The sequence below is a fragment of the Elephas maximus genome, chromosome 12, assembly GCF_024166365.1.
Source record: "Elephas maximus indicus isolate mEleMax1 chromosome 12, mEleMax1 primary haplotype, whole genome shotgun sequence".
Classification (NCBI taxonomy): Eukaryota; Metazoa; Chordata; class Mammalia; order Proboscidea; family Elephantidae; genus Elephas; species Elephas maximus.
This window is the reverse complement of record NC_064830.1, coordinates 42,804,921-42,830,149: the sequence shown is the minus strand read 5'-3', so window position 1 is coordinate 42,830,149 and position 25,229 is coordinate 42,804,921. Positions and strand designations below refer to the sequence as shown.

Below are 25,229 nucleotides of genomic sequence, written 5' to 3'. Positions count from 1 at the left end.
TTCTGAAATAGAAGTGTCCAGCTGGAGGTGTGACAAAGTTGGAGGAGTCACACTGAGTTGGTATGTGACATTGCGGAGGGGGGCATACTTTACCTCTAGCCTGCAGTGACATGCTAAGTAGGTAAAAAGGATTCAGAAGGGCCACAGAGTCTCATGATCGGTGTCCCTCCTGCCTCTTAGCCAAGTGATGACATTTGGGATCAGAGTAGAGGAGCAGAGATAAAAAAAAAAAAAAAAAAGCAGAGATAAGAGGGGCTAAATGCAGGCTAACCTCTGCCTCCCATTCCACCCCCTTTACTCTAAATAGGGTCACTAACAGAGCTGACAGATAAAGGGCAAGTGGAGGAATTCTTTCTAGGGAGACATTTAGAGACAAGTAAATAGCAGAGGGCTGCAGACACAGCCTCCCAGCACAGAAGAAAGGAGGGCTGGCAACAGCCAAGGGGCAGAGGTCCATAATCAAGAGGGAGGCACAGACCCAGGGGCACCATGGCAAGGCAGTGAGGCCAGGGTGTAATTTCAAGAAGGAGAAATGGTTAAGAGAGGAAAATCTGTGAGGACTGAGAAGACACAGGATGGGCACCCAGGCTTCCTTTCACTGGTGACCTTTTGGAGAGGTTTTCAGTAGAGCGGAGATATTGGAATTTCAAATGGAAAGGGTTAAGCAGAGAATGACGATTAAGGAAGGAAAGGCGTAATCTTGGCTTTGATTACTGCTGGTTCAAGATGCGTCATAAAATATTACATGAATCATTTATTTAACAAATAAAAAAGGCTACTGCTATGTACACAGCTCTCTGTAAGGTGTTCTGAGCTCTTTAAGGGGCAAACACTGAAATTTATTCATCTCTGAATCTCCACTACTTGGCACCCTGAAGCATTCGATTTTTTTTTAAGTACATGTGAACAACGGGGGATAAGAAGCATTCCAGTAAACGACTCCTGCCCTCAAAGAGCTTGTAGCACAGTAAGTAAAACCTATAACGGAAAAAAAAAAAAAAATACAGTGTTAGAAATTGCATCGGTGATACGGTTTAAATTTGGAGCAAAGAACTGGGAATCAGGACTTGGTATTTACAATGCATTTATGCTTTCCCCACTCCCAAAATATGTCCAATTTCCTATTGTGGTCACCAGGCTGCCTATAAAAAGCAGGGTTACTCACCTCCAGCTTTCCAAATGAACACACAGTATCAAATATAGAAACCGAAGGAAGCTTCATTGTTAGGGAGCCAAAGTGATTGAGCCTAAAAGAGTACCAGTGCTTTAAATATACAGACCAGCTAACAGATGTGAGATTCAGCTTCTTCAAGTCAGTCATTCAAGAGTCCAAATATATAATCAGAGAGTCTGTCGAAGCATGAGTGGCAGTACTGGAACACAGAACAGGCGCCATGCCCAGAGCTGCAAGAACATAAAGCCAGGACCAGGATGGTCGAGGTGCCAAAGGGAAATTTCAGAATCAACACTTTTGAAATGCAAAACAGAATCAGAAGCAAGCGCCAGAATTTTGCTAAACTGCAAAACAAGTACTAGGTTGAGCCCTACTAAAGCTGTAAAGTAAGCAGCCAAGCACGGCCAAGACCCATTTTTAATTAAGCAGTTGTAGCACACATGGGCTTTCTGGGTGTACCTGCACAAGGAAGAAAGTCCCTCAAGCAGATTCTGCTGTTGGAAGAAGCAGAAAGCAGATGGAACGAGAAAGCAGTTAAGGTGAGTGGGTATCGGAAAGCAGAAACCCGTTGCCGTCCAGTCAATTCCAACTCAGAGTGACAGAGCAGAACTGCCCCACAGGGTTTCCAAGGAGAAGTTGGTGGACTCCAAAAGCCGACCTTTTGGTTAGCAGCTGAGCTCTTAATCACTGCGCACCAGGGCCCCGTGGAAAGGGACAGCTCCCGATAAAGCTCTAAATGAGGGTGGAGAATCATTCCTTCCAGGCAGATCCTCAGCTTCTAGGGAGGGTGGTTCTATCACTGCTACATTGTCATTAAAAAAACAGCAGTTCCAGGACAGGAACCATTCCCGAAGCCAACTCTTCAGACGTGGATTGGACTGGACAATGGGTTGGAGAGGGATACTGGTGAGGAGTGAGCTTCTTGGATCAGGTGGACACTTGAGACTATGTTGCCATCTCCTGCCTGGAGGGGAGATGAGAGGGTGGAGGGGGTTAGAAGCTGGCGAAAAGGACAGGAAAAGAGAGAGTGGAGGGGGAGAGTAATTGGGAGTGTGTAGCAAGGTGTATATGGGTTTTTGTGTGAGAGACTGACTTGATTTGTAACCTTTCACTTAAAGCACAATAAAAATTATTTTAAAAAATTCAGTTAAAAAAAAGAGCAGTTGATGGTAAAATATTTATTTTGACCTCTCCTATTAATATCAACATCAATCAAAAAACAAAACCCCAAAACCAAATCAGTTGCTATCAAGTCAGCTTCGACTCATGCCAACCCCAAGTGTGTCAGAGTAGAATTGTGCTCCATAGGCTTTTCAATGGCTGTGATCTTTCAGAAGTCAGTCACCGGGCCTTTCTTCCAAGGCACCCCTGGGTTTGAACCACCAACCTTTCAGTTAGCATTAACTGTTTAGCCACTCAGGGACTCTAATCAATATCAGCTAATATTTATGAAGCTCCCACGATGCGCCAGGACTGTTAAGAGCTCTGAGTGCATTCTTTTATGTAATCCTTCCAACAAAATTGAGATGAGGTTTATTCTCCCCATTTTACAGATGAGGAAAATGAGGTTTGGGCAATTAGGTAATTTTTCCAAGGTCACATAACTGCTAAGTGGGGTAGCTGGGATTCAAGCCCAGGTCTATGAGACTGCAGAGTCTTCACGCTTAACCTCTGGCCTGCAAAGGAGACCCCAACATTAATTCACTAAATGTGTTATTAGGAAAAAAAAATCCATTTTTAGCCAGGGAGATACAGGTCTTTGCGCAGAGATGCCACAAACTGGTCCGTTATCAAGAAACAGGTGAATAATAAGGCCAGTAAACCCTATGCATTCTTTGGAGAACAGCATCACTGTGGGCTATGAGATCACAAAAGCCCCGTGGAAAGAATGGAAAAATCAATCCTTAACACATGCCCAATTCTGACTAGCTGTGTCTGCATTGGTGCCGAGACAACACTGGAGGCCAAAGTGGGCTTTGATGTTTAATGGCCCATGAGAGCCAGTGATGTCAGCGTCACTGCTCGAAAAGCAGGTCTCCATCTCAGCATGCCACCCAGATGGCCCCTGCTTTATGGACATTCTGCCCGCTGCTCTGCAGTACCACCAGCCTCCCAGCCTAGACTTCCTGGGTCAGTTTCCTCTTCGCTGCTCAGCATATGAGATGCCTTGTAGCAAGTGCCCCTGACCAGCCGCTTTCAATGGGTGCTTTCACAGGGGTGCTGGGGCCCATGGTTGGTGGTGGTAAGATCCCTGGTGCGGGCTGGCACAGCACCTTGGCTATCTGTAGCATGCCATCTGCCAGCACTGCAAAACAGCCCTGGGATTGTGTGCACACATTCTTTCCTCTTTTCCTGTGTTTCGTACTATTTTATAGGGATATAATTAACATACAATAAGATGCACAGGTCTTCAGTATTCAGTTCCTTGAGTTCTGGCAAGTGTTTATACATTTGTGTAACTAGCACCCAAACAAGAGGTAGAGCATTCTCAATCCCCTCAGAAAGTTCCATTGGGCCCCTGTCCCATCAATCCCTCCACCCAATCACTATCTGATTTCTATTGTCATAGATTTCTATTTGCACATATTCTTAGATAATCATTTCTAAAACGTAATTAGATTTTTAGATAACTACTCCCAAAGCTTTTGATGATGAAAAAACACTTTTAATTACACTTATGTTCTGCCATTAAACTACGTGCTCACCAGAAAATGTGAAAAATACAAGCTATTAAAAAAAGAAAGAAAATTAAAATCGTCTGTGATCCTACCACCCAGAAATAACCAGTGTTAAGTTGATGTTCTAGTAGGAGCCCTGGTGGCACACACAGTTAAGCACTTGGCTGCTAACAAAAAGGTTGGCAGTTCAAACCCACCCAGCGTCTCTGCGGGAGAAAGACTTGGGGATCTGGTTCCATTAAGATTACATACAGCCTAGAAAACCCTGTGAGGCAGTTCTACTCTGTCACATGGGGTCGCTATGAGTCAAAATTCAGACTGCTCTGACAGAGATCACAATAGAGGGTTCCAGACAGAGCAGGAGGAAAATGTAGAACAAAATGCAAATTCACAAAAAAAGACCAGACTTACTGGTCTCACAGAAACTGGATCAACCTCCGAAACTATGGCTCCTGGACACTGGCTAACTCAGAACTGAAGCCACTCCGAAAGTCCACCTTTCAGCCAAACATTCGACAAGCCTTTAAAACAAACTATGACACACGTGAGGAACGTGCTTCTTAGTTCATTCAAATATAAGAGACCTAATGGGGAACACGGAAACCCTGGTGGCTTGTGGTTCAGTGCTACGGCTGCTAACCGTGCAGGTTGGCAGTTCAAATCTACCAGGCGCTCCTTGGAAACTCTATGGGGCAGTTCTACTCTGTCCTATAGGGTCACTGTGAGTCAGAATCAACTTGATGGTAACAAGTTTGGTTTTTTTGCTTAATGGGCAACACCTACCCAAGAGCACAGATGAGAAGGCAGGAAGGGACAGAAAAACTGGACGAATGGACACGGGGAACCCATGATGGAAGGGGAAGAGTGCTGACACATTGCGGGGGGCTGCAACCAATGTCACAAAACAACTTGTGTATAAATTTTTGAATGAGAAACTAATTTGCGCTGTAAACTTTCACCTAAAATACAATTTAGAAAAAAGAAAACTCAATGGGCAGTTCTACTCTGTCACATGGGGTGGCAAAAAAAAAAAAGGACTCAATGCCACCTAATAATGACGTTCTAGTGTGTCTCTCAGGTCCAGTTCACGTGCATTGATTATAAGCTGGCTCCCTGGCATGGCATTAGCTTTTTTTAAATAAATAAATATAGCTCGTTGCCACTCACTTCAGAGCAAGCGTCTAGAGTTCCCTGTGTGAGAGGCAGCTGAATAAAAAAGGCAACCGGCATGTCCGTGAATGGATGAACGGATAAGGAAAGTGTAGTACACACATACAATGGACTACTACTCAGCCATAAAGAGAAATGAAGCCCTGATATGCCACTACATGCTTGAACCTAGAAAACATTATGGTGAGCAAAGTAAGTCAGTCACAAAAGGACGAATACTCTACGATCTCACAAGCAAATGCATAGAAACCAAAGTGATTACCAGGGGTGGGAGGGAGGGGGCATAGGGGAAGTTTTTGCTTAGGGAGCATTGAGTTTACATTAACGGTGATGGAATAATTTGGAAAAGGACAGTGACAAAGGTTGCAAAACATGAAGGATGGGATCAATGGCACTGAATTGTACGTGTGGAATTGTTGAATTCGTGCCGGTTTCGTTGTATATATTTTCACCATAGTTAAAAAAATCAATCCAGAATCCAGAAAGCTGGCTCTTGTGACTCATTAGGGGCTCACATCTGAATGCACTGTTTGTTTTCTTCTGTGGAACAGAGCTGTTCTAACGAGCAGTCATATGGACCATACCTGAGTTTCACTGCTCAGAAGATCATAGCCACCTCCTCGAGATGGGCCCCTCAAAGTGAATAAAGGCCTTTCCATGAATTCTGAGCTTCCCTGATACACCTTCCAAATGTGGTAATCATCCCTCGCCACTTTCACAAAATGCAGTGACATTTTTATATAAATGAAATTAATTAAATATATTAAATAAGTTTATTAATATAACTTAATATAAATTCTCTTGCTTTAAAAAATGGCACTTTAATGGCATACTTAACCTGAGTTAGAGGAATTTTCCAGATCCAAGGAATAAGATGACGCCAGTTTCTAGCGCTCCTTTTGTATACATCCAAACAACCTGTGACTGACGCCAGGTCATCACCCTGGCCTGATCTGCACCATTGAAGTGTCTGATCAACTCTGATAATGGTGTTTTAAATAAGAGTCCATGTGGAATTGAAGAGGATTGTGTTGGAATAAAAAAGACCTGATTCTTTTCTTAGCTCTGCCACTTAATGAGCTGGGTGACCTTGGACAATGCGTTTAACTTCTCTGGACCTTATTTCCGTATCTGAAAATGGGGAGAGGAAATGGGGAAAGGAACACATCCCTGTAGGATTTTTGTGAGACTTGATGTACATACAGCAAGCATCGTATGCCCTGGTACTTGGAAGACATGTGGCTCTTATCCACCCCAACCCCAGCATGCCTATCTGCGTGCGTCAGCCCATTTGCAGGACCCCATGACTGGCATGTTTGAAGTAACAAAGATATCACTATCCCTGTCTTAGCAATGAGGAAACGGATACACAGGCAGGTTACGTAAAGAGATCACAGCGCCTAAATTACCACTAGCCCCTGCTGCCTCAGCCACAGGGACGGGCCAATCGCCCCACCCATCTCAGACTGTAGGAACTGGGAAACCTTTAAAGGCCATCCAGGGTGGCTCCCTTCCTATGGACGGTGAAACTAAAGCTGAGGGCTGGAGAATCTTGCCCACCACAGCACCAGAGCCTGAGTCAACCCTGATGGGCGACTCTCCAGTCCACAAGGTCTGGGGAGCAGAAGGAAAGCGCTGTGCACCAGCCAGCACCACCCACTCCTCACCTCAACACTCAGTCCTTTTCTCCTCCAATGGTGTTGTCTAGGGGAAAAAAGGACATTCCTGGTAGTGCCGGGGAATCTCTTTGGGTTGTGGCTAAACTTTTCTAGAGAGTCAGACCTGTTTGCCATATTTACCAGCTACCAAAACCCTGGGACACTATGAGTTGGAATCAACTCGATGGCAACAGGTTTGATTTTTCGGTAGGTCCTTGTTGGTGCAAGTGGTTTTCTATTGGCTGCTAACCTAAAGGCTGGCAGTTCAAACCCATCCAGCAGTGCCATAGAAGAAAGGGCTGGCAATCTGCTTCCATAAAGATTACAGCCAAGAAAACCCAACGGAGCGGTTCTACTCTGTAACACGTGGGGTCACCATGAGTTGAAATTGACTTGATAACAACATGTACCAGCTGCTAGGCCCAGATCTGCTAATAGGCACTTTTAGGAGTTTGATGGAAACAATGGGAAGACCCTGATGCTTTTTCCTTCTTCTACTTTGTGTTATACATGACCTGCAGCAAAGATCAGCACACTTGTTCACTGCAACTCTGAGAATCAATGCAGCACCAGCCTGCTTAGTAGTTTACCCAGGACACTGCAGCCAGGTACTTCTAAGCAACGAGAAACAGACACAGCATTGCCTTTGCCACAAAGGGCCTTTTCATTGTTCTTGTTTTGTGAAGGAATAAGGCACAAATAATATGAGTGGAAATCAAAATAAAGCTTTACCCATAATTATACCACTAAATGACCTTCCTATTTTGAAGGAAAGGATTGTGCCATTTATTGTGAGCTCTGCAAACCAAGGAGGAAATATGTGAGAATGTCTCCCTAACTGCCTTACCCCTCTCAACCGGAAGGCCAAGCGGCTGGCTCTCATGACTGACATCATTAGTGTCTGCAGCAGGTCAAATGGTAATATTCTGGTATGTTCTTTATTCTATACAGAATCATGGTGAATGTGGGAAGGCATATTAAAGAGATGAAATATTGTTGCTGTCACTGCAGGATTCTCTCTGACCTTAGAGAGACCCCCAGGCCCTCACTGGTACCCTGGAAATATTCCCTGGTGGCGCAGTGGCTAAATGCTCAGCTGCTAACTGAAAGGTTGGTGGTTAGAACCCATCAGCAGCTGTGTGGGAGAAAAGACCTGGCGATCTGCTCCCATAAAGATAAGAGCCTAGAAAACCCTATGGGGCAGTTCTACTCTGTCCTCTAAGGTCGCTATAAGTCGGAATTGACTCCGTGACACCTAAGGACAACAACAATATGTATGTATTTTTATTTATGGATGTACGTATTTGCATAAATACATACATATTGATTTATGTGTGCATGAATGATGTATATAATTACTTTATAGTTCAATGCAAACATTTGAGCTACTTCGTACTAAATATTTCAGCTAGATGTTAGGCAAAACAAAGATGATTGATACAGAGGTTGTGTCCTCAAGATGTTCGCAGATCTAGTGTGTAAAGAAATACACACCACACAGCGAGCTATGACAGCGTGACAGGTTCAAAAATAACAGCAAAGGATAAGAAAGAGTGGGGGCAGGAAGAAGGCTTGGTGGGAGGCTGCAGAACTCTGGATTTTTCAGCATCCATCCCACAGGCTCCTGCTCTAGAAGTGGGATGCCCCTCTTGCATGGTAGTGAGAAGCTCAAGATGCTGGAACTGTACCCCTTCATTACACGTAGCTCCCTTTCTAAGACACACCTTCAGACAAGGCCATTGTAATTTAGGGATTACTCTTCACATGCTTTATAAATGTTATTTCAATTATTATCTACATAAAAAGAAAGTGGGGATATGGAGAGAAATCTTTCTGAACAGTTATGACGATGGCTGGAGCTCTGCAAAGATAAGAATCTAAGACTCCTGGCTCCTGGATGCTTGAATTTATCTAGGTCGTTCTATAGAGTAATGAGAAGTTAGTTATAGGAACCCAGAAATCCTAATTCTCAGATGATAGTCAGACGGCTCTGTTTGGCTAAAGGACACGCTTTAGGGCACTGATCCATAGGGTACCTGAGAAGGGTTTCCCATAATTCGTGTCCTAGATGTAAAGTCACAACCAAACTATTTAATATCTACTGAAATACTCAGTTCAGAATTCTTCACTTGTTAGTTCGCTGTTGAAGTTTGTAGTTTGGCGTTCGGCACCTGTAATTGCCATCAGTGTTTTCACCTCACATAAAGGTCCTTGAATGCTGCTTAGGAGGCAATGTGGTGAACAGACCTGCACTGGCTGCATGGCCCCGGGCAAGTAATTTAACAATGAATCTGCAGTCCTCTGCTCTACCACAGAAATAATGACATCCACATCCAAAGGGCTGTTGTGAATTAAGTGAAATAATGAATAGATGGATTGACAGAGTGGCTGCAACAACAGGCTGAAACATAACAACGATTGTGAGGATGGCACAGGACTGGGCAGTGTTTCGTTCTGTTGTACATGGGGTCAGAACTGACTCGATGGCACCTAACGACAACAACAATGACAATGAATAGAATGGCATGGACTAAACATTGCTAAATTTTAGTAACGAATACAAATTTAGAACAGAGTAAGGATTTTTTTTTTTTTTTTTTTTTTTTAAGGATTTAGATAAAGATGTCACCTTCTGTCCTCTTTGTGGTCTAAGAGATTTTTCATGTCTTCTGGGGCAGTGATTAGAGGGACCACGGTGGTGGACCCCTGACCTGCGGAGGTCCTCCAGGAGACAAGGACATGCTCATCATCTCCTAGCAGGGGCCATCTGGTGGGCAAACATCACCGAAGCAGGCATCCAGCTCAGCAATACTGCAGCGACCCTCTGTTTTTACATTCTTACTACCAGGCCCTCTGTCTAGGGATTTAAAAAACCCATTCCAAGTATGACATACCCAACCTTGTACCCAGAGATTGGCATTGTTCCTGGAAGGGGTGTGGCTATGCTCCAGAAACATCCGTAAGTGCTGCAAGGATGGTAATAATATCACCTTTCATAGGTACACTACTCTGCAATGTAAGTACATGGAAACAGACATTATCTCGTTTGGCCCCCTGACTACACCTTCGTGAGCAAGGTAATTATCCTCATTTTGCAGGAGAGAGGATGAACTCAGAGAACTCACTTGTCCAGGGTGCTATGGCTAGAAAGTGGCCATCTGGGACTTGAACCACTGTCTCTCTCCCTTGATTCAAGGCTGACCCATACACCACACGGCTTTGCTGTATAAACCTGAGAGATCTGGTCAGGATTGGGGCCTGCGCCACACAGCCCAGTCCTAACCCCATCTTAGAGGCAGTGATTGCAGCTTCCAGACTGCCTGGGCTTGAAGAGGTAGGAGGGGAAATTTAATTCACAGTCCAACACGCAGAAAAGGAGACGCCCCAATTAGAGAAGGTCTCCCACCCCCACCCCCAGACAGCCTGTCTCTGTTCCCCTCCAGGCCAAGCCCTGGCCAGGGAACATGTTTTAAGAACACTGCAAATCCAGGCATGTGTGTGGTCCAGTCTTGGTGGTGACGAATCCACCCTTATTTGTCTGTCTGTCTCTCTGATATGCATGCCCACAGCTTCCTTGCTTTCATGCCATCATGGAGTCTTGTAGTGTCATCCCTCCTCACCAACCTGCTTTCCTGGCTGCTCTCTAACTTTACCTATCCCCATTTAGGGGTCCCGAAGGCTCTTTCAGAGGAACCCCGGTGGTGCAGTGGTTAAAGCACTTGGCTGCTAACCAAAAGGTCTGCGGTTCAAATCCACCAGCCGCCCCACAGGAGAAAGATGTGGCAGTCTGCTTTCGTGAAGATTTACAGCCTTGGAAACCCAGTGGGGCAGTTCTACTCTGTCTTACAGGGTTGCCATAAGTTGGAATCGACTGGACAGTAACGTGTTTGTTTTTTTTTAAGGCTGTTTCTAGAGCCATCTGTCTCTCTAAGATAGCAAAATAGTGATAAGGGAGGTGGGAAAGTTGCCAAGAGGCAGAGGCTGCGACCAGAATCGAGAGCTCCCAGCATCATTGTCGGCTGGCCTGGGCCCAAAGAGTGGGCATTATCCCTCTCAGCAGTTCATGCCCGGAGCTGCTCTTCCAGAATTAACATATGCGAGTCTGTGAAGTGCACTGTGCTCTCCAGGGGAGAGGCCCGGATTCTCTGGGCTATGTAGAGTATTCAGGGGCGGTGATAGGGGGTTGAGAGCACACTCTGGAGCTGGACCGTCTGGGTTCAAATCCAAGTACAGCCATGGGCAAGTTTCTAAACCTCTGCATGCTTCAGTTTTCTCATTTCTAAAATGGAAATAATAATAAGTCCTAAATCACAGGGTTTTATGGAGAATAAATCAGCTCATACATTAAAAATGCTTAGAATACTGATTGGCACATAGGTTAAAAAAAAAAAAAAAAGTTGCCATCGAGTTGATTCCGACTCATGGCAACACCATGTGTGTCAGAGTAGAACTGCTCCATAGGGTTTTCAAGGCTATGACCTTTACAGAATGCCAAGTCTTACCTTCCAAGGCGATTCTGGGTGGGTTTAAACCTCTAACCTTTTGGCTAGCAGTTGAGTACGTATCCATTTGCGAAACCTAGGGACTCCCTTGACATATAGTACCGAAAAAACCAAACCTGTTGCCGTCGAGTACCAATAAATAGAAGCTATAAAAATAGTGGAGCCTTGGTGACTTAGCTGTGAAGCGCTCGGCTGCTAACCCAAAGGTTGGCAGTTTGAATCCACCAGCCCCTCCTTGAAAACCCTATGGGGCAGTTCTACTCTGTCCTATAGGGCTGCTAGGAGTTGGAATCAACTCGATGGCAACGGGTATAATAATAGTCATTGTATTGTTACTCAGAACACATTTAAAGCTGAAATATGTAGTTACAAAGAAGTCAATAAAAAGGACGACATCTAGTTCAGAGTTCATTCATTCAACAAGGTTTTTGAGCATTACTCTGTGCCAGGCATGTTCTATGCCCTAGACATACAACAGAGAACAAGAGAAATGAGTTCACTGCTTTCATAGAGCTTACCGTCTAGTGGGGGAAACAAACAAGAGAAATATTCCAAATCCCAAAACCAAACCAGTTGCCGTCGAGTTGATTCTGACTCATAGGGACCCTGAATTAAAATAAATCAAACCAAAACAAACCCATTGCCATCAAGTCCATTCTGACTGATATCAACCCTACAGTACAGAGGAGAACTGCCCTACAGAGTTTCCAAGGCTGTAAATCTTTACAGAAGCAGACTGCCACATCTTTTCCTGATGAGCGGCTTGTGGGTTTGAACTGCAGGAACCCTGGTGGTGCGGTACTTAAGTACTCAGCTGCTAACCAAAAGGTTGGCAGTTTTCAATGGCTGATTTTTTTTTGGAAGTAGGTCACCAGGCCTTTCTTCTGAGGCATATCTAGGTGTTCTTCCTAACCTTTCAGCTAGCACTCGAGCATGTTAACTGTTGGCATCACCCAGAAACTCCCATTATGTACCATGGGAATGTTTTAAAAAAAAAAAAAACTCCCAATTCACCTTATCCCTCCCTTCCCCCTGTTAACAGGCACTTCCATTGCACCGGCACAGTTGTAACCCAAGGCCCAGAGCTTTCTCACTCCTTAGGCTACCACCTGTGGCTACCGCATCGTCTCCTCTGCTTCTCTTCATGTCATCACTCCCCCCACCCCATTCTGCAAGGTGCCCAGCTCCATTTCTAAAACATCAATTGAGCAAATCAGTCCTTTGATAGTTCAAAACCTTCCTGCTGCTCACAGGGTCAAGTCAGAACTCCCTCTCCTGACATATCTCCTCAACCATCACAAAAGACCTAAACTCTCCCCTGACCCAGTCAGCTTTCCTAACTCTCCCTGGACCAGCCTTCTCTTCCCCACCTCCATGCGCTAATGCACACTGAAGCCTCTACGCCTCCCCACCCCCTTCTCCCTGCCCCACTCCCTCTACCCCTCAGAGCCCAGCACAAATGCCTGCTCTCCTCAGAGGTCCTCCCACATGGCTCCACCCTGCAGTGGTCGCTCCCACTTTGAGATAAAGCTTACTGATCATTTGATGAGTAATTCCATTCCACCTTGGAAAACTGTAATTTTACTGAACTTTGTATCACTTCATTTTTTCCATGTTTTATGACTTGTTTGCCCACTAAAATTACAATCTTCTTCTTCTTGGACTTTCCTGTGTTTTTGTACCCTGCCCTCCCATGCCCTATGTAGTATCATACATAGCCGGTACTCCACAAATACTAGCTGGTCTATGTCTATTTCCCTACAAAACCCAGAGCATAAAGCAAATGACAGGCAAATAGTTAATATTCTCAAAACACAATTCACTAAAATACAACTTGTTAAAAAAAACAAGAGAAATGTTTAACTTCACTATTGATAAGGAATACAAGTGAAAAAAAAGAATACAAGTGGAATTGATAAAACTTTTCTATTGAATTAGCAAAGATTAGGGAAAAAACTCAGTATTTCATGTTTTTCAGAGTTTGGGGAGGAAGGCCCTCTGCTAACTGCTGGTAGAAGCGTAAATGATACAGATTGAAAGCAATTTCACAATTTGCAGTTGAGTCAAGTCAATTCTGATTCATAGCGACCCTATAGGACAGAGTAGAACTGCCCCATAGTGTTTCCAAGGAGCACCTGGTAGATTTGAATGCCAAACTTTTGGTTAGCAGCCAAATTCTTAACCACTATGCCACCAGAGCTTCCTATTTCACAATAGGTATGTGAAATTAATTACTTTCGTAACTCTTGTAACTCCCACCCAGATGATTGGGCAGGATTGTATGACAGGGTAATTGTGGCCCACCAAGAGAGCTGGTCAGTCTTGCTTTAAAAGAGAGCCAATTCCAGAGCAGAGAGAAGAGCCCACCACTACCAAGGAAGGAGAGACCTGGCAGCAGGAGATGGTGCAGTGGGCTTCACCGCTGAAGAGGAGAGAAAGCTGAGTGCCTTTGGGCAGAGACTGAGGGCCAACGAAAGGTGTGCTTGTGAACACAGATGAGAAGAGGCTGTGCTGATGGAAGAACTATATCCTGAGTGTTCCTGAGTCTGAATTGTATAAACCCCATAATTGTGAGTATGGTCTGTGAGTTCTGTGTGGCCATTGCAATGAATTATTGAACCTAGTAGAGAAGTAGAGAGTGCTGTGTGAGGGACAACAGTTAGTGCCAGAATTGGAGAAGTTGGCAGAAAGAGGAGGTTTGTCTAGCCTCCACCTCAAGGGAGTCAGCCTTGCACTCTTGATCTTGGTTCTCCATTGTTCTTGTGGAGTTGGAGGAGGTCAGACATGGCCCCAAGCTATTTTTACAAGATAACAGTTCTTAAAAATGTTTATACACCTTGACCAAACCATTTGGATGGCTATATCTGAGGGAAATATTCTGAAGTTCAGAGAAAGCTTTGGGCACCAAGTACTCTCCTGAGGGTTATAATGTTGAATATGTACATGTTGTTGTTATTAGGTACCATCAAGTCCGTTCTGACTCATAGCAACCCCATGTACAACAGAATGAAACACTGTCTGGTTCTGCACCATCTCCACAATTGTTGTTATACTTGAGCCCATTGCTGCAGCCACTGTGTCAATTCATCTCACTGAGGGCCTTCCTCTTTTTCGCTGACCCTCTACTTTACCAAGCATGATGTCCTTCTCCAGGGACTGGTCCCCCTGATAACACGGCCAAAGTATGTGAGACGAAGTCTTGCCATCCTTGCTTCTAATAAGAATTCTGGCTATACTTCTTCCAAGACAGATTTGTTCGCTCTTCTGGCAGTTCGTGGTATATTCAATATTCTTTGCCAACACCATAATTCAAGGACATAAATTCTTCTTCAGTCTTCCTTATTCATTGTCCAGCTTTCACATGCATATGAGGCAACTGAAAACACCGTGGCTTAGGTCAGGCACGAGTTAGTCCTTCAAGTGATATCTTTGCTTTTTAACACTTTAAAGAGATGTTTTGTGGCAGATTTGCCCAATGCAATGCATCCTTTGATTTCTTGGCTGCTGCTTTCATGGGTGTTGCTTGTGGATCCAAGTAAAATGAAATCCTTGACAACTTCAATTTTTTCTCCATTTATCTTGTTGTTGCTTATTGGTCCAGTTGTGAGGATTTTTGTTTTCTTCATGTTGAGGTATAATCCATATTGGGGGCCGTAGTCTTTGATCTTCACCAGTAAGTCCTTCAAGTCTTCTTCACTTTCAGCAAGCCAAGTTGTGTCATCTGCATATTGCAGATTGTAAATGAGTCCCTCTAATCCCGATGCTGCGATCTTCTTCATATAGTCCAGCATCTCGAATTATTTTCTCAGCACACAGACTGAATAAGTATGGTGAAAGGATGCAACCCTGACACACACCTTTCTTGATTTTAAACCACCCAGTATCCCCTTTTTTGGTTTTTGGTAGTATCCCCTTGTTTTGTTTGAATGACTGCCTCCTGGTCTATATGTACAGGTTTGGCACGGATGCACTTAAGTGTTCTGGAATACTCATTCTTTGCAATGTTATCCATAATTTGTTATGATCCACGAGGTTGAATGCCTTTACATAGTCAATAAAACCCAGGTAAACATCCTTCTGGTATTCTCTGCTTTCAGCCATGATCCATCTGACATCAGCAACGATATCCCTGGTTCCACATCCTCTTCTGAATCCAGCTTGAGTTTCTGGCAATTCTCTGTAGATACACTGCTGCCATCGTTTTTGAACTACCTTCAGCAAAAATTTACTTTTGATATTAATGCTATTGCTGAATAATTTCTGCATTCTGTTGGATCACTTTTCTTTGGAATGGGTACAAATATGGAACTCTTCCAGTCAGTTGGCCAGGCAACTGTCTTCCAAGTTTCTTGGGATAGATGAGTGACCACTTCAAGCACTGCATCTGTGTGCTGAAACTTCTCTATTGGTATTCTGTCAGCTCCTGGAGCCTTGTTTTTCGCCAATCCCTTCAGCATAGGTTGGACCTCTTCCTTCAGTACCATCGGTTCCTGATCATATGCTACCTCCTGAAATGGTTGAATGTCAAGCAATTCTTTTTGGTACAGTGACTCTCTGTATTTCTTCCACGTTTTTTGATGCTTCCTGTGTCATTTAATATTTTCCCCAATAGAATCCTTCAAAATTGCAACTCAAAGCTTGTTTTTCTTCAACCCTTTCAGCTTGAGAAATGCTGAGTGTATTCTTCCCTTTTGATTTTCTAGCTCCAAGTCTTTGCACATTTCATTATAATACTTTATCTTCTCGAACTGCCCTTAGAAATCTTCCATTCAGCTCTTGTTACTTCATCGTTTCTTTCTTTCTGTTTAGCTACTCTACGTTCAAGAGCAAGTTTCACAGTCTCTTCTGACACCCATTTTGGTCTTTTCTTTCTTTCCTGTTTTTTAATAACCTCTTGCTTTCTTCATGTATGATGTCCTTGATGTCACTGCACAACTCATCTAGTCTTTGGTCATTAGTATTCAGTGCATCAAATCTATTCTTGAAATGATCTCTAAATTCAGGTGGCATATACTCAAGGTTGTACTTTGGCTCTCGTGGACTTGTTATAATTTTCTTCAACTTGAACTTACATATGAGGAATTGATGATCTGTTCCACAGTTGACCCCTGGCCTTGTTCTGACTGATGATACAGAGCTTCTCCATTGTCTCTTTCCACAGATATAGTCAATTTGATTCTTGTGTATTCCATTTGGCGAGCCACTATTTTTGTTGTTAAAAAAAAAAAAAACTTATTTGCAATGAAGAAGTCATTGGTTTGGCCAGATTCTATCATGTGATCTCTGGTGTCGTTTCTATCACCAATATTTTCCAGCTACCGTTCCTTCTTCTTTGTTTCCAACTTTCACGTTCCAATTGCTAGTAATTATCAATGCATCTTGACTGCATGTTTGATCAATTTCACACTGCAGAAGTTGGTAAAAATCTGCAATTTCTTCATCTTTAGCATTCATGGTTGGTGCATAAATTTGAATAATAGATGTATTAACTGATCTTCCTTGTAGGCGTATGGATATTATCCTATCACTGACAGCATTGTACTTCAGGATAGATCTTGAAATGTTCTTTTTGACGATGAATGCAACACCATTCCTCTTTGTCACTCCCGGCATAGTAGACCGTGTGATTGTCTGATTAAAAATGGCCAATACCAGTCCATTTCAGCTCACTAATGCCTAGGATATCGATCTTTATGGGTTCCATGTCATTTTTGACACCTTCCAATTTTCGTAGATTAATATTTCATACATTCTACATTCCTATTATTACTGGAAGTTTTAGCTGTTTCGTCTCATCTTGAGTTGTGCCACATCAGCAAATGAAGGTTCTAAAAGCTTGATTCCATCCCATCATTAAGGGCGACTCTGCCTTGGAGAGGCAGCTCTTCCCTAGTCGTCTTTTGAGTGCCTTTCAACTGGAGAGGCTCATCTTTCAGCACTCTATCAGACAGTGTCCAGAATATGTGCATACAATAAGGAACTATACATCCATTCAGTGGGCTGTTATTTTTAAAGAATTTTTACTAACCTGGGGAAACGCTTATATCCTAACGCTAAGTAGAAAAAATAGAACACAAAATTATGTAAAATGAATAATTCTCGCCATACATTTTTTTTTTTAAACAAGTGTGTGAAAGGAAAGATAATCACACATTAAAAGTATATATACTTCTTTATATTTTACTATATTTTCCAAATTGTTTAGAAGGATGGATAACTACTTGGGAAAAAAGATTTTAAAAATTTAGATTTTCCTTTCATTTGATACAAGGAACAGTAGCACAAGTATGGTTTATGAGACATAAGTTTTTATTTGTGCAGTTTTACTTTTGCTTTTTCTTTTTTTTTTTTTAATTCAGAAACAGAGAGGAAAGAAATGGTTGAAGAAAAGGAAGGTGAGAGGCATACCTCACGTACCCTAATTAACCTCTGTGGGGGCGTCGCTGTCATCTCTTTAGAGTAGGAAAGAAAGGCTCAGGTCCCAGGTTACCTGCGCAGGAGGGGCAGAGCCAGCACTCAGAGCCTGGCTGGGGGCTGTCAGGTGCTCCTTCAGCACACCACCTGGGCAAAACAGCGAGGATGGGGAGAAAGAGAAGGGAAAGGGCAAAAGGAGGGGAGCACATAACCATAAGTGGTGATTTACATAACACTATAAAAGGTTGGTTTTAGTTGTTGGGATCATGGATGATTTTTTTCTCCTTCCTCTCTCTTCCAGATTTCCTGTAAAGCGATATTAACTTTTAATTTTTATTTATGTGCGAGAAGAAAACTGCAGCCATTTTGAATTCACTGAGCCAAGAACGGCAAAAGTGAGAAAACAGGCCTGGCTCCCTCCTAAGGGGAATAAAGGGTACAGAGGGCAGGGGGTAAGGGGACAGACCAAACAGCTCTGCCATGCAGGGGCCACAGGTGGCGCCACGGGGCTGCAGAAAATTCAGGATGTGGGGGAGAGGGTGGAGAATGTGTGTGCACATGTGTGCACGCATGTGCATGTGTGCACGCATGTGTGCACATGTGCCATACATGTGCTGGATTGTACGAGTTGCGTTGGTGAGGAGCATCAAGATCTATGGGGACTTCTGCAAAGGTGAGCCTTCAGGCCCTGCAGTTCTTCCACACCAGTCACAACAGTCACACACACCAAGTAGGATGCCCCGTGAAGCACATTTTCAAAAAGTTGTACAACATTGCTATTTTCCCTACGGTCAGCATTCTCAGGCATGAAGAGAGGCATATGCTGAGGATGAGGTAGCACTCAGAGGTGAGGAGGAATCGGAGCAGTGCTTGTTTTAGCAGGCCTGGGCACAGACAGCAGTTCTGGGGTGATCCTGTCCCATCGCTCTTCATGGCCGGCAGCCCTCATGCCACCCGCATGTCTTGGGGAGCTCTGCCTCACTTTGGGGCCAGTGGGAGGTCCCTGGCAGGAAAACCTTAGCTACACAATTTTAACAAAAAGAAAAACTAATAGAAATCCAATTTTGCACACAATTCGCCCACAATCTCCCCAGTACAAAGTGCTTTATCTTTCCATGTCCCTTGTCAATCTGTGTAAACAGGTATAAATAAGACTGTGGGAAGTCACCTGTGTCCTTGGGGAGAGTCATTTCCAGAAAGCAGTGACTAGGGATTAGGAATGACTGAGTGGTAAGGAGGCCCAGAACCAATTGTCATCAATTCCAACTCGTGGTAACCCAGTGTGTGTCAGAGTAGAACTGTGCTCCACCAGGGTTTCAATGGCTTATTTTGAGGAGGTAAATCGTCAGGTCTCTCTTCTGAGGTGCCTATGGGTGGACTCCAACTGCCAACCTTTTGGTTAGCAGCCAAGTATGTTAACCATCTGCACCACCCAGGGACTCTGGTAAAGAGGCAGTAGGGGTGAATTTGGTGAAGGGAAAGAGAGACGTGGTTCTGCGGTCTGAGCAGCTAGCAAAGTCAAGGAGATATGTGTACTTGTTTAAGCTGGGGGTGGGGTGGTAGCAAACAGACTTGCAGGAGCCAGCAGAGAGGGAGAGAGAAGGGTAAAGGCCCAAGTGGGCCTGAAGGGGACAGGCTCTTGAGCAATCTGTCTTGCAAGTGCAGACCCTCTCATGACGCACTGTCACATCCATTACCCTGCTCTGATGATCACAACAGACCTGGGTGTCAGATGGGTGTTTCACCGTTTTACACAGAGATATAATTCCAAGAGCCAACCCGACTTGCCCAAGGTCACACAGCTGTGGATTGGCACTTGAACTCAGATGGGCTGACCCCAGGGCTAGGATTCTTTCTGTCCTACATAGGAAGGTGCCCTTTAGTAAAGACAAGGGATACTTATTGTCCCACAGACAGAAGGAAGAGATGGCAGAGACTGGGGATACAGGAAAACTGAGTTGTGGAGGCAGAGGTTAGGTGAGAGGGGAAATGAGGGGTGATGAAGAAATCTAACAAGAGCTGGCTAAATGGGAAGACAGGACTACCAAGCAGCTGGGCAGTGGCAACTGGAGTTAGACTACCCAAATTTTTAATGGATCAGGTCAGCAAGGGCAGTGGTTAAAAGACAGCTCTAACTAAAGCTCTCAGGGAACTTTTGGCTCCACACAGGGCCTCACTGCCTATCAGTAAATAAAACCCCTGGGGGCATTTGCCAAAGGTCCCTGGGTGGTGCCAACGGTTTGCACTTGGCTACTAACCAAAAGGTTGGTGGTTTGAAACCACCTAGCACCGCAGAGGATCTGCTTTGAGAAGATTACTGCCAGGAAAACCTTATGGAGCTCAGTTCTACTCTCTAACAAATGGGGTCACCATGAGTTGGAATCAACTTGACAGAAGTAGGTTTGGTATTTTTGGTTTGGCATTTTCCCAGTGTTTCACCCAAGACATGGGAAGGTAATATAAGGGGGGAAAAAAAAAGCATTGAGTCAGGAGACCTCAGTTTTCATTTTGCACTGTTCCATCTAACTGTGACACCTTGGACAAGTCATTTGAAAATGTAGGGGCCAAAAAAGTGCTAAATATAAGAAGTCTATGATTCTACACCTTCCCAACCTCCTTACCTACAATCTTTTGGTTTTTTTAAATCACTCTTTTGACTTCTGAGGAGAGAATGACTACAAGTATCACACGGACATTTTGTTTCACAAAAGTCAAGAAAATACTAAAATTGAAGCAGACAGGCCCTTCCCTTGGGGAGCAGGCTCCTTCTCATACCTCTTAAGACAAGGCTTTGCACTAAGCAAGACTCAATAATGATCTCCCACCCAGCACTGGTGTGACTTTCCTTTTCTCCAGGCAACTGTCCAGAGGATTCCTTCATTATAATCTTTCTATGAATCATTCAGGGGTAAGTACTATTTCTGTTTGCAGCTGGGGAAATAGAAACATTATAAAAGAGAAATGAAAATCTGTGGCGTATCTGAAAATAGCACCCAGATATCTTGACTTCCCAGTTCACCTTTCTGCACTATCCAACACTTCTTTGGACGGGCTCCATACACTACAGGTGGACTGGGACCCCCGACTCTCAGGCAACCCTGGATCCATTATCAAACTGTCTCAGACCAAATGCAGCAGGGTACCTAATTCTGACCCATCCTGATGGAACTTGTCCTAACTCCTTCCCCACTCACTGCAGGTGCCCCTGCAGTCACATGCTCTTGTCAAATGAACTGCAGTTTCAGGCTGCTCACTCTGCAGAAAAGAACAGAGGGAAAAACAGAGAGTAAGAAAATATAGCTCTCTCCTGGGAACTCCACAGCCTCCCAGCTTATAAAACACAACTGCCTTGCTCCCTTCCCTCAGAGTCCCCACTGGCCAGCAGCACAGCCTCTGAACCACCCCCAAACCCCTAACTTGGTCCATCCAAGGGCAATGAAACTTGCTGAGGGGACCTGGGGTGTCCTGACCTGAATAGGAAATGCAGATACACAACCAACTGGGGAGGAAAGGAGACTGAATAAAAGGCTGGGCCTCTCTTTCTCATAGTGATATCCATGGACGATTGCTGAGCCTTTCCACCATGCTCTCAGCTTTCTCTGCCTCCGGCAAACTTTGTGACTCACAGTCTGTTGTTGGCTCAGTGAGGCAGCTGAGCAGCCTCAGTGCTGGATTAAATTGGGAACCTGCTGTTCTCCACTCACTGGCCCCTCAGGGGCCCCCTGAGCCCCTTCCTGGCAGTAGAGGTGGGAGGTGAGCACACCTCTGATTTTTTCCTGGCCCTAGAAGAGCTGCCAGAAGATTTGGGTTCTGAGGCATTTTAGTTGGTTGAGACCATTTCTACCCCTTCACTGCTCAGGGCACCTGGAGGAAGGCTCTGTAAGGCAATGGAAGCTTAGGCTGGTCTGGGTCCCAGTGCTCTCTCTGCTCACTGGAGCTGCTTTGTGGGACCCAACCTGCTCTCTCTTCTTCACACATACTGCCTCCCAAACCAGAGGAATCCCTGGCAAATTATAAAGCCGAACAGTGAATCATGAGGGGCTGGCTAACTGTTGCATCATCAGTTGAAGGGAGAGTTACCGAAGAGAAAAGGGTCAGAGGGCAGCCAGAAGGTGGCCACCCGGAGCTGTGGCGCACCCTCTCAGCAGTTGCTCCTCCCTTCATCACTGCAGAAGGCAATGCTGGAAGTTAGGGAACCCAGGTCCCAGAAGGTGTCAGGCGCAGGTGGAGGGCAAGTCCAACCAGGGGCGGCGTGATGAAGCGGCCAAAACTAGTGCCCTCCCCAGCTCTCTGCAGCACCGCACCACCTCCCACAGCCTCGGAACCGGGCAGCGTGGCGGGCACTGAGCGTCTGCTCTGAACCCTAGACTGGCTTCCACGCGTGAAACTCCCAAAGCACCAACCGCTTTTGTTAATTCTGCAAATTCTGTCACACCACCAGCTCCACCAACACTTCCTCTCTGCTCAGCTCCAAGACAGACCCGCTTCAGCCGGCACCCAGCCGCGCCCGGCTGCTCAACCCTCCCGCCCTGCGGGCCACCGCCCACCCGCCCCCAGCGCCCGCACACGGCGGCCCCGGAGGATCTCCGAGGACCACACGGTCCCCTTCCCCTCGGCATCTTTGTCTTCTCGGCACAGGCGTGCGCAGAAACCGAGCCCAGCCCGGCACCGGGTCCGCGCCCTCGCCCTTAGCCAGGGCCACGCAGGGGACAATGGTCCCCGTGCGGGAAGTTTGCGGAGCCTGCCCGCCGCGGGCCGGAGCCCGGCGGCCGAGCTCTCCTTACCGTACATCTCAGCTCCAGGGAGGCCGGCGTCGCCGCGTCGCTTGCACCCGGCCCCCGGCGGCGCCGCCTTTCATTCACCGCCAAGGCCGGGGCTGGCGGCCGCCGGGGGAGGGCCGAGCCGGGCAGGGCGCTCAGAGCGAGGGCCGGACCGGGGCACCGGGCGAGCAGCGGCCAGCCCACTCAGCTCCCGAGGCTGAGACTGGCTGCCCGGCCTCCCGGCTCCGGTGTCTGGGCCAGGCTGGGAGGCGAGGGGAGGTGGCTATGCTAATATGCACCTCCCACCCTCCCCGCTCGGCCACTGCCCCGGCGGCTCCGGTGCCCCCCGCCCCTCCTCAGCCAAATCCCCTCCTTCTCCTGCTGCCTCTCCCAAGGCACCAGCGGAGACACCCAAATCCCAAGATGCGCCTTTTCCGAGGCGGTCGCCTCTGGGCCTGGGCAGCAGCGTTGACCTGGGGGAATCACCCACCCGAACACCCTGCTCCTGTCGGAGCTCTCAGGCTGACAGCTGAAATTTCCCCTAACCTGCGGGCAGGGGCACTGGAAGCTGCTGCCAGCCGAGACCGGCAGGTTACCCCCTCCCCCAGATTTGTCCAGGAGGCATAGGCTGAGCCAGGGGGCGCAAGGAGGAGGAACTGAAGGAATGACCCTTCACCCTCCCTTGGCCTGGCTTAGCTAAACCCTCTCACTAATTAAGCTACTTGAGACCAAAGAGCGTCCTTTCTGGGCCAGGTACGCAGGAAACGCCCCTCCTCCCCTTCCCCAAGGGCTGCAGGAAGTCCACTTGTTTTTCCTCTGCCGCATTTATACTTGTAATTTACAAGCGTTGCCGCCAGGATCCCCTCCACCTGTGCCCGAGGGCCAACTTGAGTTCCATCTCCCCACTGTCTGTGACCCTGTGAGAAACAGAAGCAGAGCTCTTGCCAACGCCACACACCTTGATATCTCCTAGCCCAACTCAGGCTTCCCTAAGCCTTCCCCTCTAGCCTCCTCTTCATTTGACCATATTTCACACATTTCCCTTTTTTCAGTCCCTCCTTAGTTTCTCCTCTTGCCCCTTGGTTAGGATAGTTTAATCTTTTTTTAGTCTCAAAATATTCCGCTACTAGAAGTTAGAACAGCAGTCAGTATGGATTGCACCTCAACATAAAACAAAAATCCTGACAACTGGACCAATAAACGATATCATGATAAATGGAGAAAAGACTGAAGTTGTCAAGGATTTCATTTTACTTGGTTCCACAGTCAACACCCACGGAAGCAGCAGTCAAAAAATCGAAAGACGCATTGCACTGGGCAAAGTGTCAAAAAGCAAAGATGTCACCTTGAAGACTGAGATACGCCTGACCCAAGCCATGGTATTTTCAATCTCATCATATGCATGCGGAAGCTGGACAATGAATAAGGAAGACTGAAGAAGAACTGATACCTTTGAATTGTGGTGTTGGCGAAGAATATTGAATATACCATGGGCTGCCAAAACAACGAATAAATCTGTCTTAGAAGAAGTATAACCAGAATGCTCCTTAGAAGCCAGGATGGTGAGACTGTGTCTTACATACTTTGGACATGTTGTCAGGGGGCATCAGTCCCTGGAGAAGGACATTATGCTTGGTAAAGTAGAGTGTCAATGAAAAAAAGGAAGGCCCTCAACGAGATGGATTGACACAGTGGCTGCAACAATAGGCATTGTGGACACAGTACAGGACTGGGCAGTGTTTCGTTCTGTTGTACATAGGGTTGCTGTGAGGTGGAGCCAACTCGATGGCACCTAAAAAGAACAGCAAAAACAAGTTAGAACAGAGAGGACCTTAAAGATGGTTAAGATTCCATTTTACAGAAGAGAAACCTAGGACGGGGGCAGTTAATTTGTATTGTTTTCTAGGTACACTGGGCTTCCTACAGGACTGTTGGGAAATTTAAATTAAAACCTATGATGGTGCAGGACCAAGCAATGTTTAGTTCTGTTATATGTAAGGTTTCCATGAGTTGGAGCCCACTCAATAGCAACAGCTTTAAGACTCCGAGTCAATCTTCTTTCTACTGCAGCTTCTTCAAATTTATTAAAAAAAAAAATTTTTTTATAGGTGCAAGTAATGACCCCACTAAGCTTGCATGCTAATTACTCAGCTTCACTGTTTCTTGGTTAAAAAGTTACTAGCCATTCCAACTAGTCATTTCTGATTTCTATCTGAAAACCGCCATGACAGCAGAGAAGGTCAATTCCCTAAGTTCTAGAGTTTTCCCTGTTGTTAATCTTTGTTTAATAAAACTTTTTTCTTTTTTCTTTGGGGGTATGAAAATGCCAGCTTTATTTCTGATTACAGGGATTGTGGCTTTAGGTCTGCAGCCAAATGCTCTACCTGATGGTAAGTTTGAATCTACAAGTTGATTGGGTTGTTTGTCTTTTTGTTGTTAAGTTGTAGATTTTTTAAATATATTTTGGATAGTAGACCCCTATCAGGTATTGTTCCTGAAAATTTTGTCCTAATCTGTAGGTTATCTTTTCACTTTGTTGGTAAAGTCTGTTGACGAGCAAAAATATTTATTTTTTTATTAGATTCCATTGATCTATTTGGTCTTTTGCTGCTCTTGCTTTTGTTGTCTTATCTGATAATCTATCACTAAAAAGTAGGTCCCACAGTCACGCCCCTATATTTTCTTCTAAGAACTTTATGGTTTTAGGTTTCACATAAGAAACAGTTTTAATTTTCTTGGAATCCAGATTTCTGGGGTCCGTGGAGTTGGGGTAACACACCAAGGCCATTGTTCATTAGATGTTCTTTTGAACCTTGAGCCTTTAACTGGTTTCTAAAAGTCATCTTCGAGTCAAAAAATGGTCAAGATGAACT

At 45.3% G+C, this 25,229-nt stretch overlaps 1 protein-coding gene across 3 annotated transcripts in view; it reads right to left on the bottom strand.

The window, feature by feature from the left end:
* The window catches only part of EFR3B (EFR3 homolog B), a 108,918-nt gene extending 86,319 nt beyond the window's left edge, over positions 1–22,599 (bottom strand). For all 3 annotated transcript variants that reach the window (XM_049903980.1, XM_049903981.1, XM_049903982.1), the window contains exon 1: positions 22,381–22,599. In XM_049903980.1, the coding sequence (XP_049759937.1) occupies positions 22,381–22,387 (7 nt within the window). In that variant the 5' untranslated portion in view covers positions 22,388–22,599. The remainder of the gene's footprint in view (positions 1–22,380) is intronic.
* Positions 22,600–25,229: the final 2,630 nt, after the last annotated feature.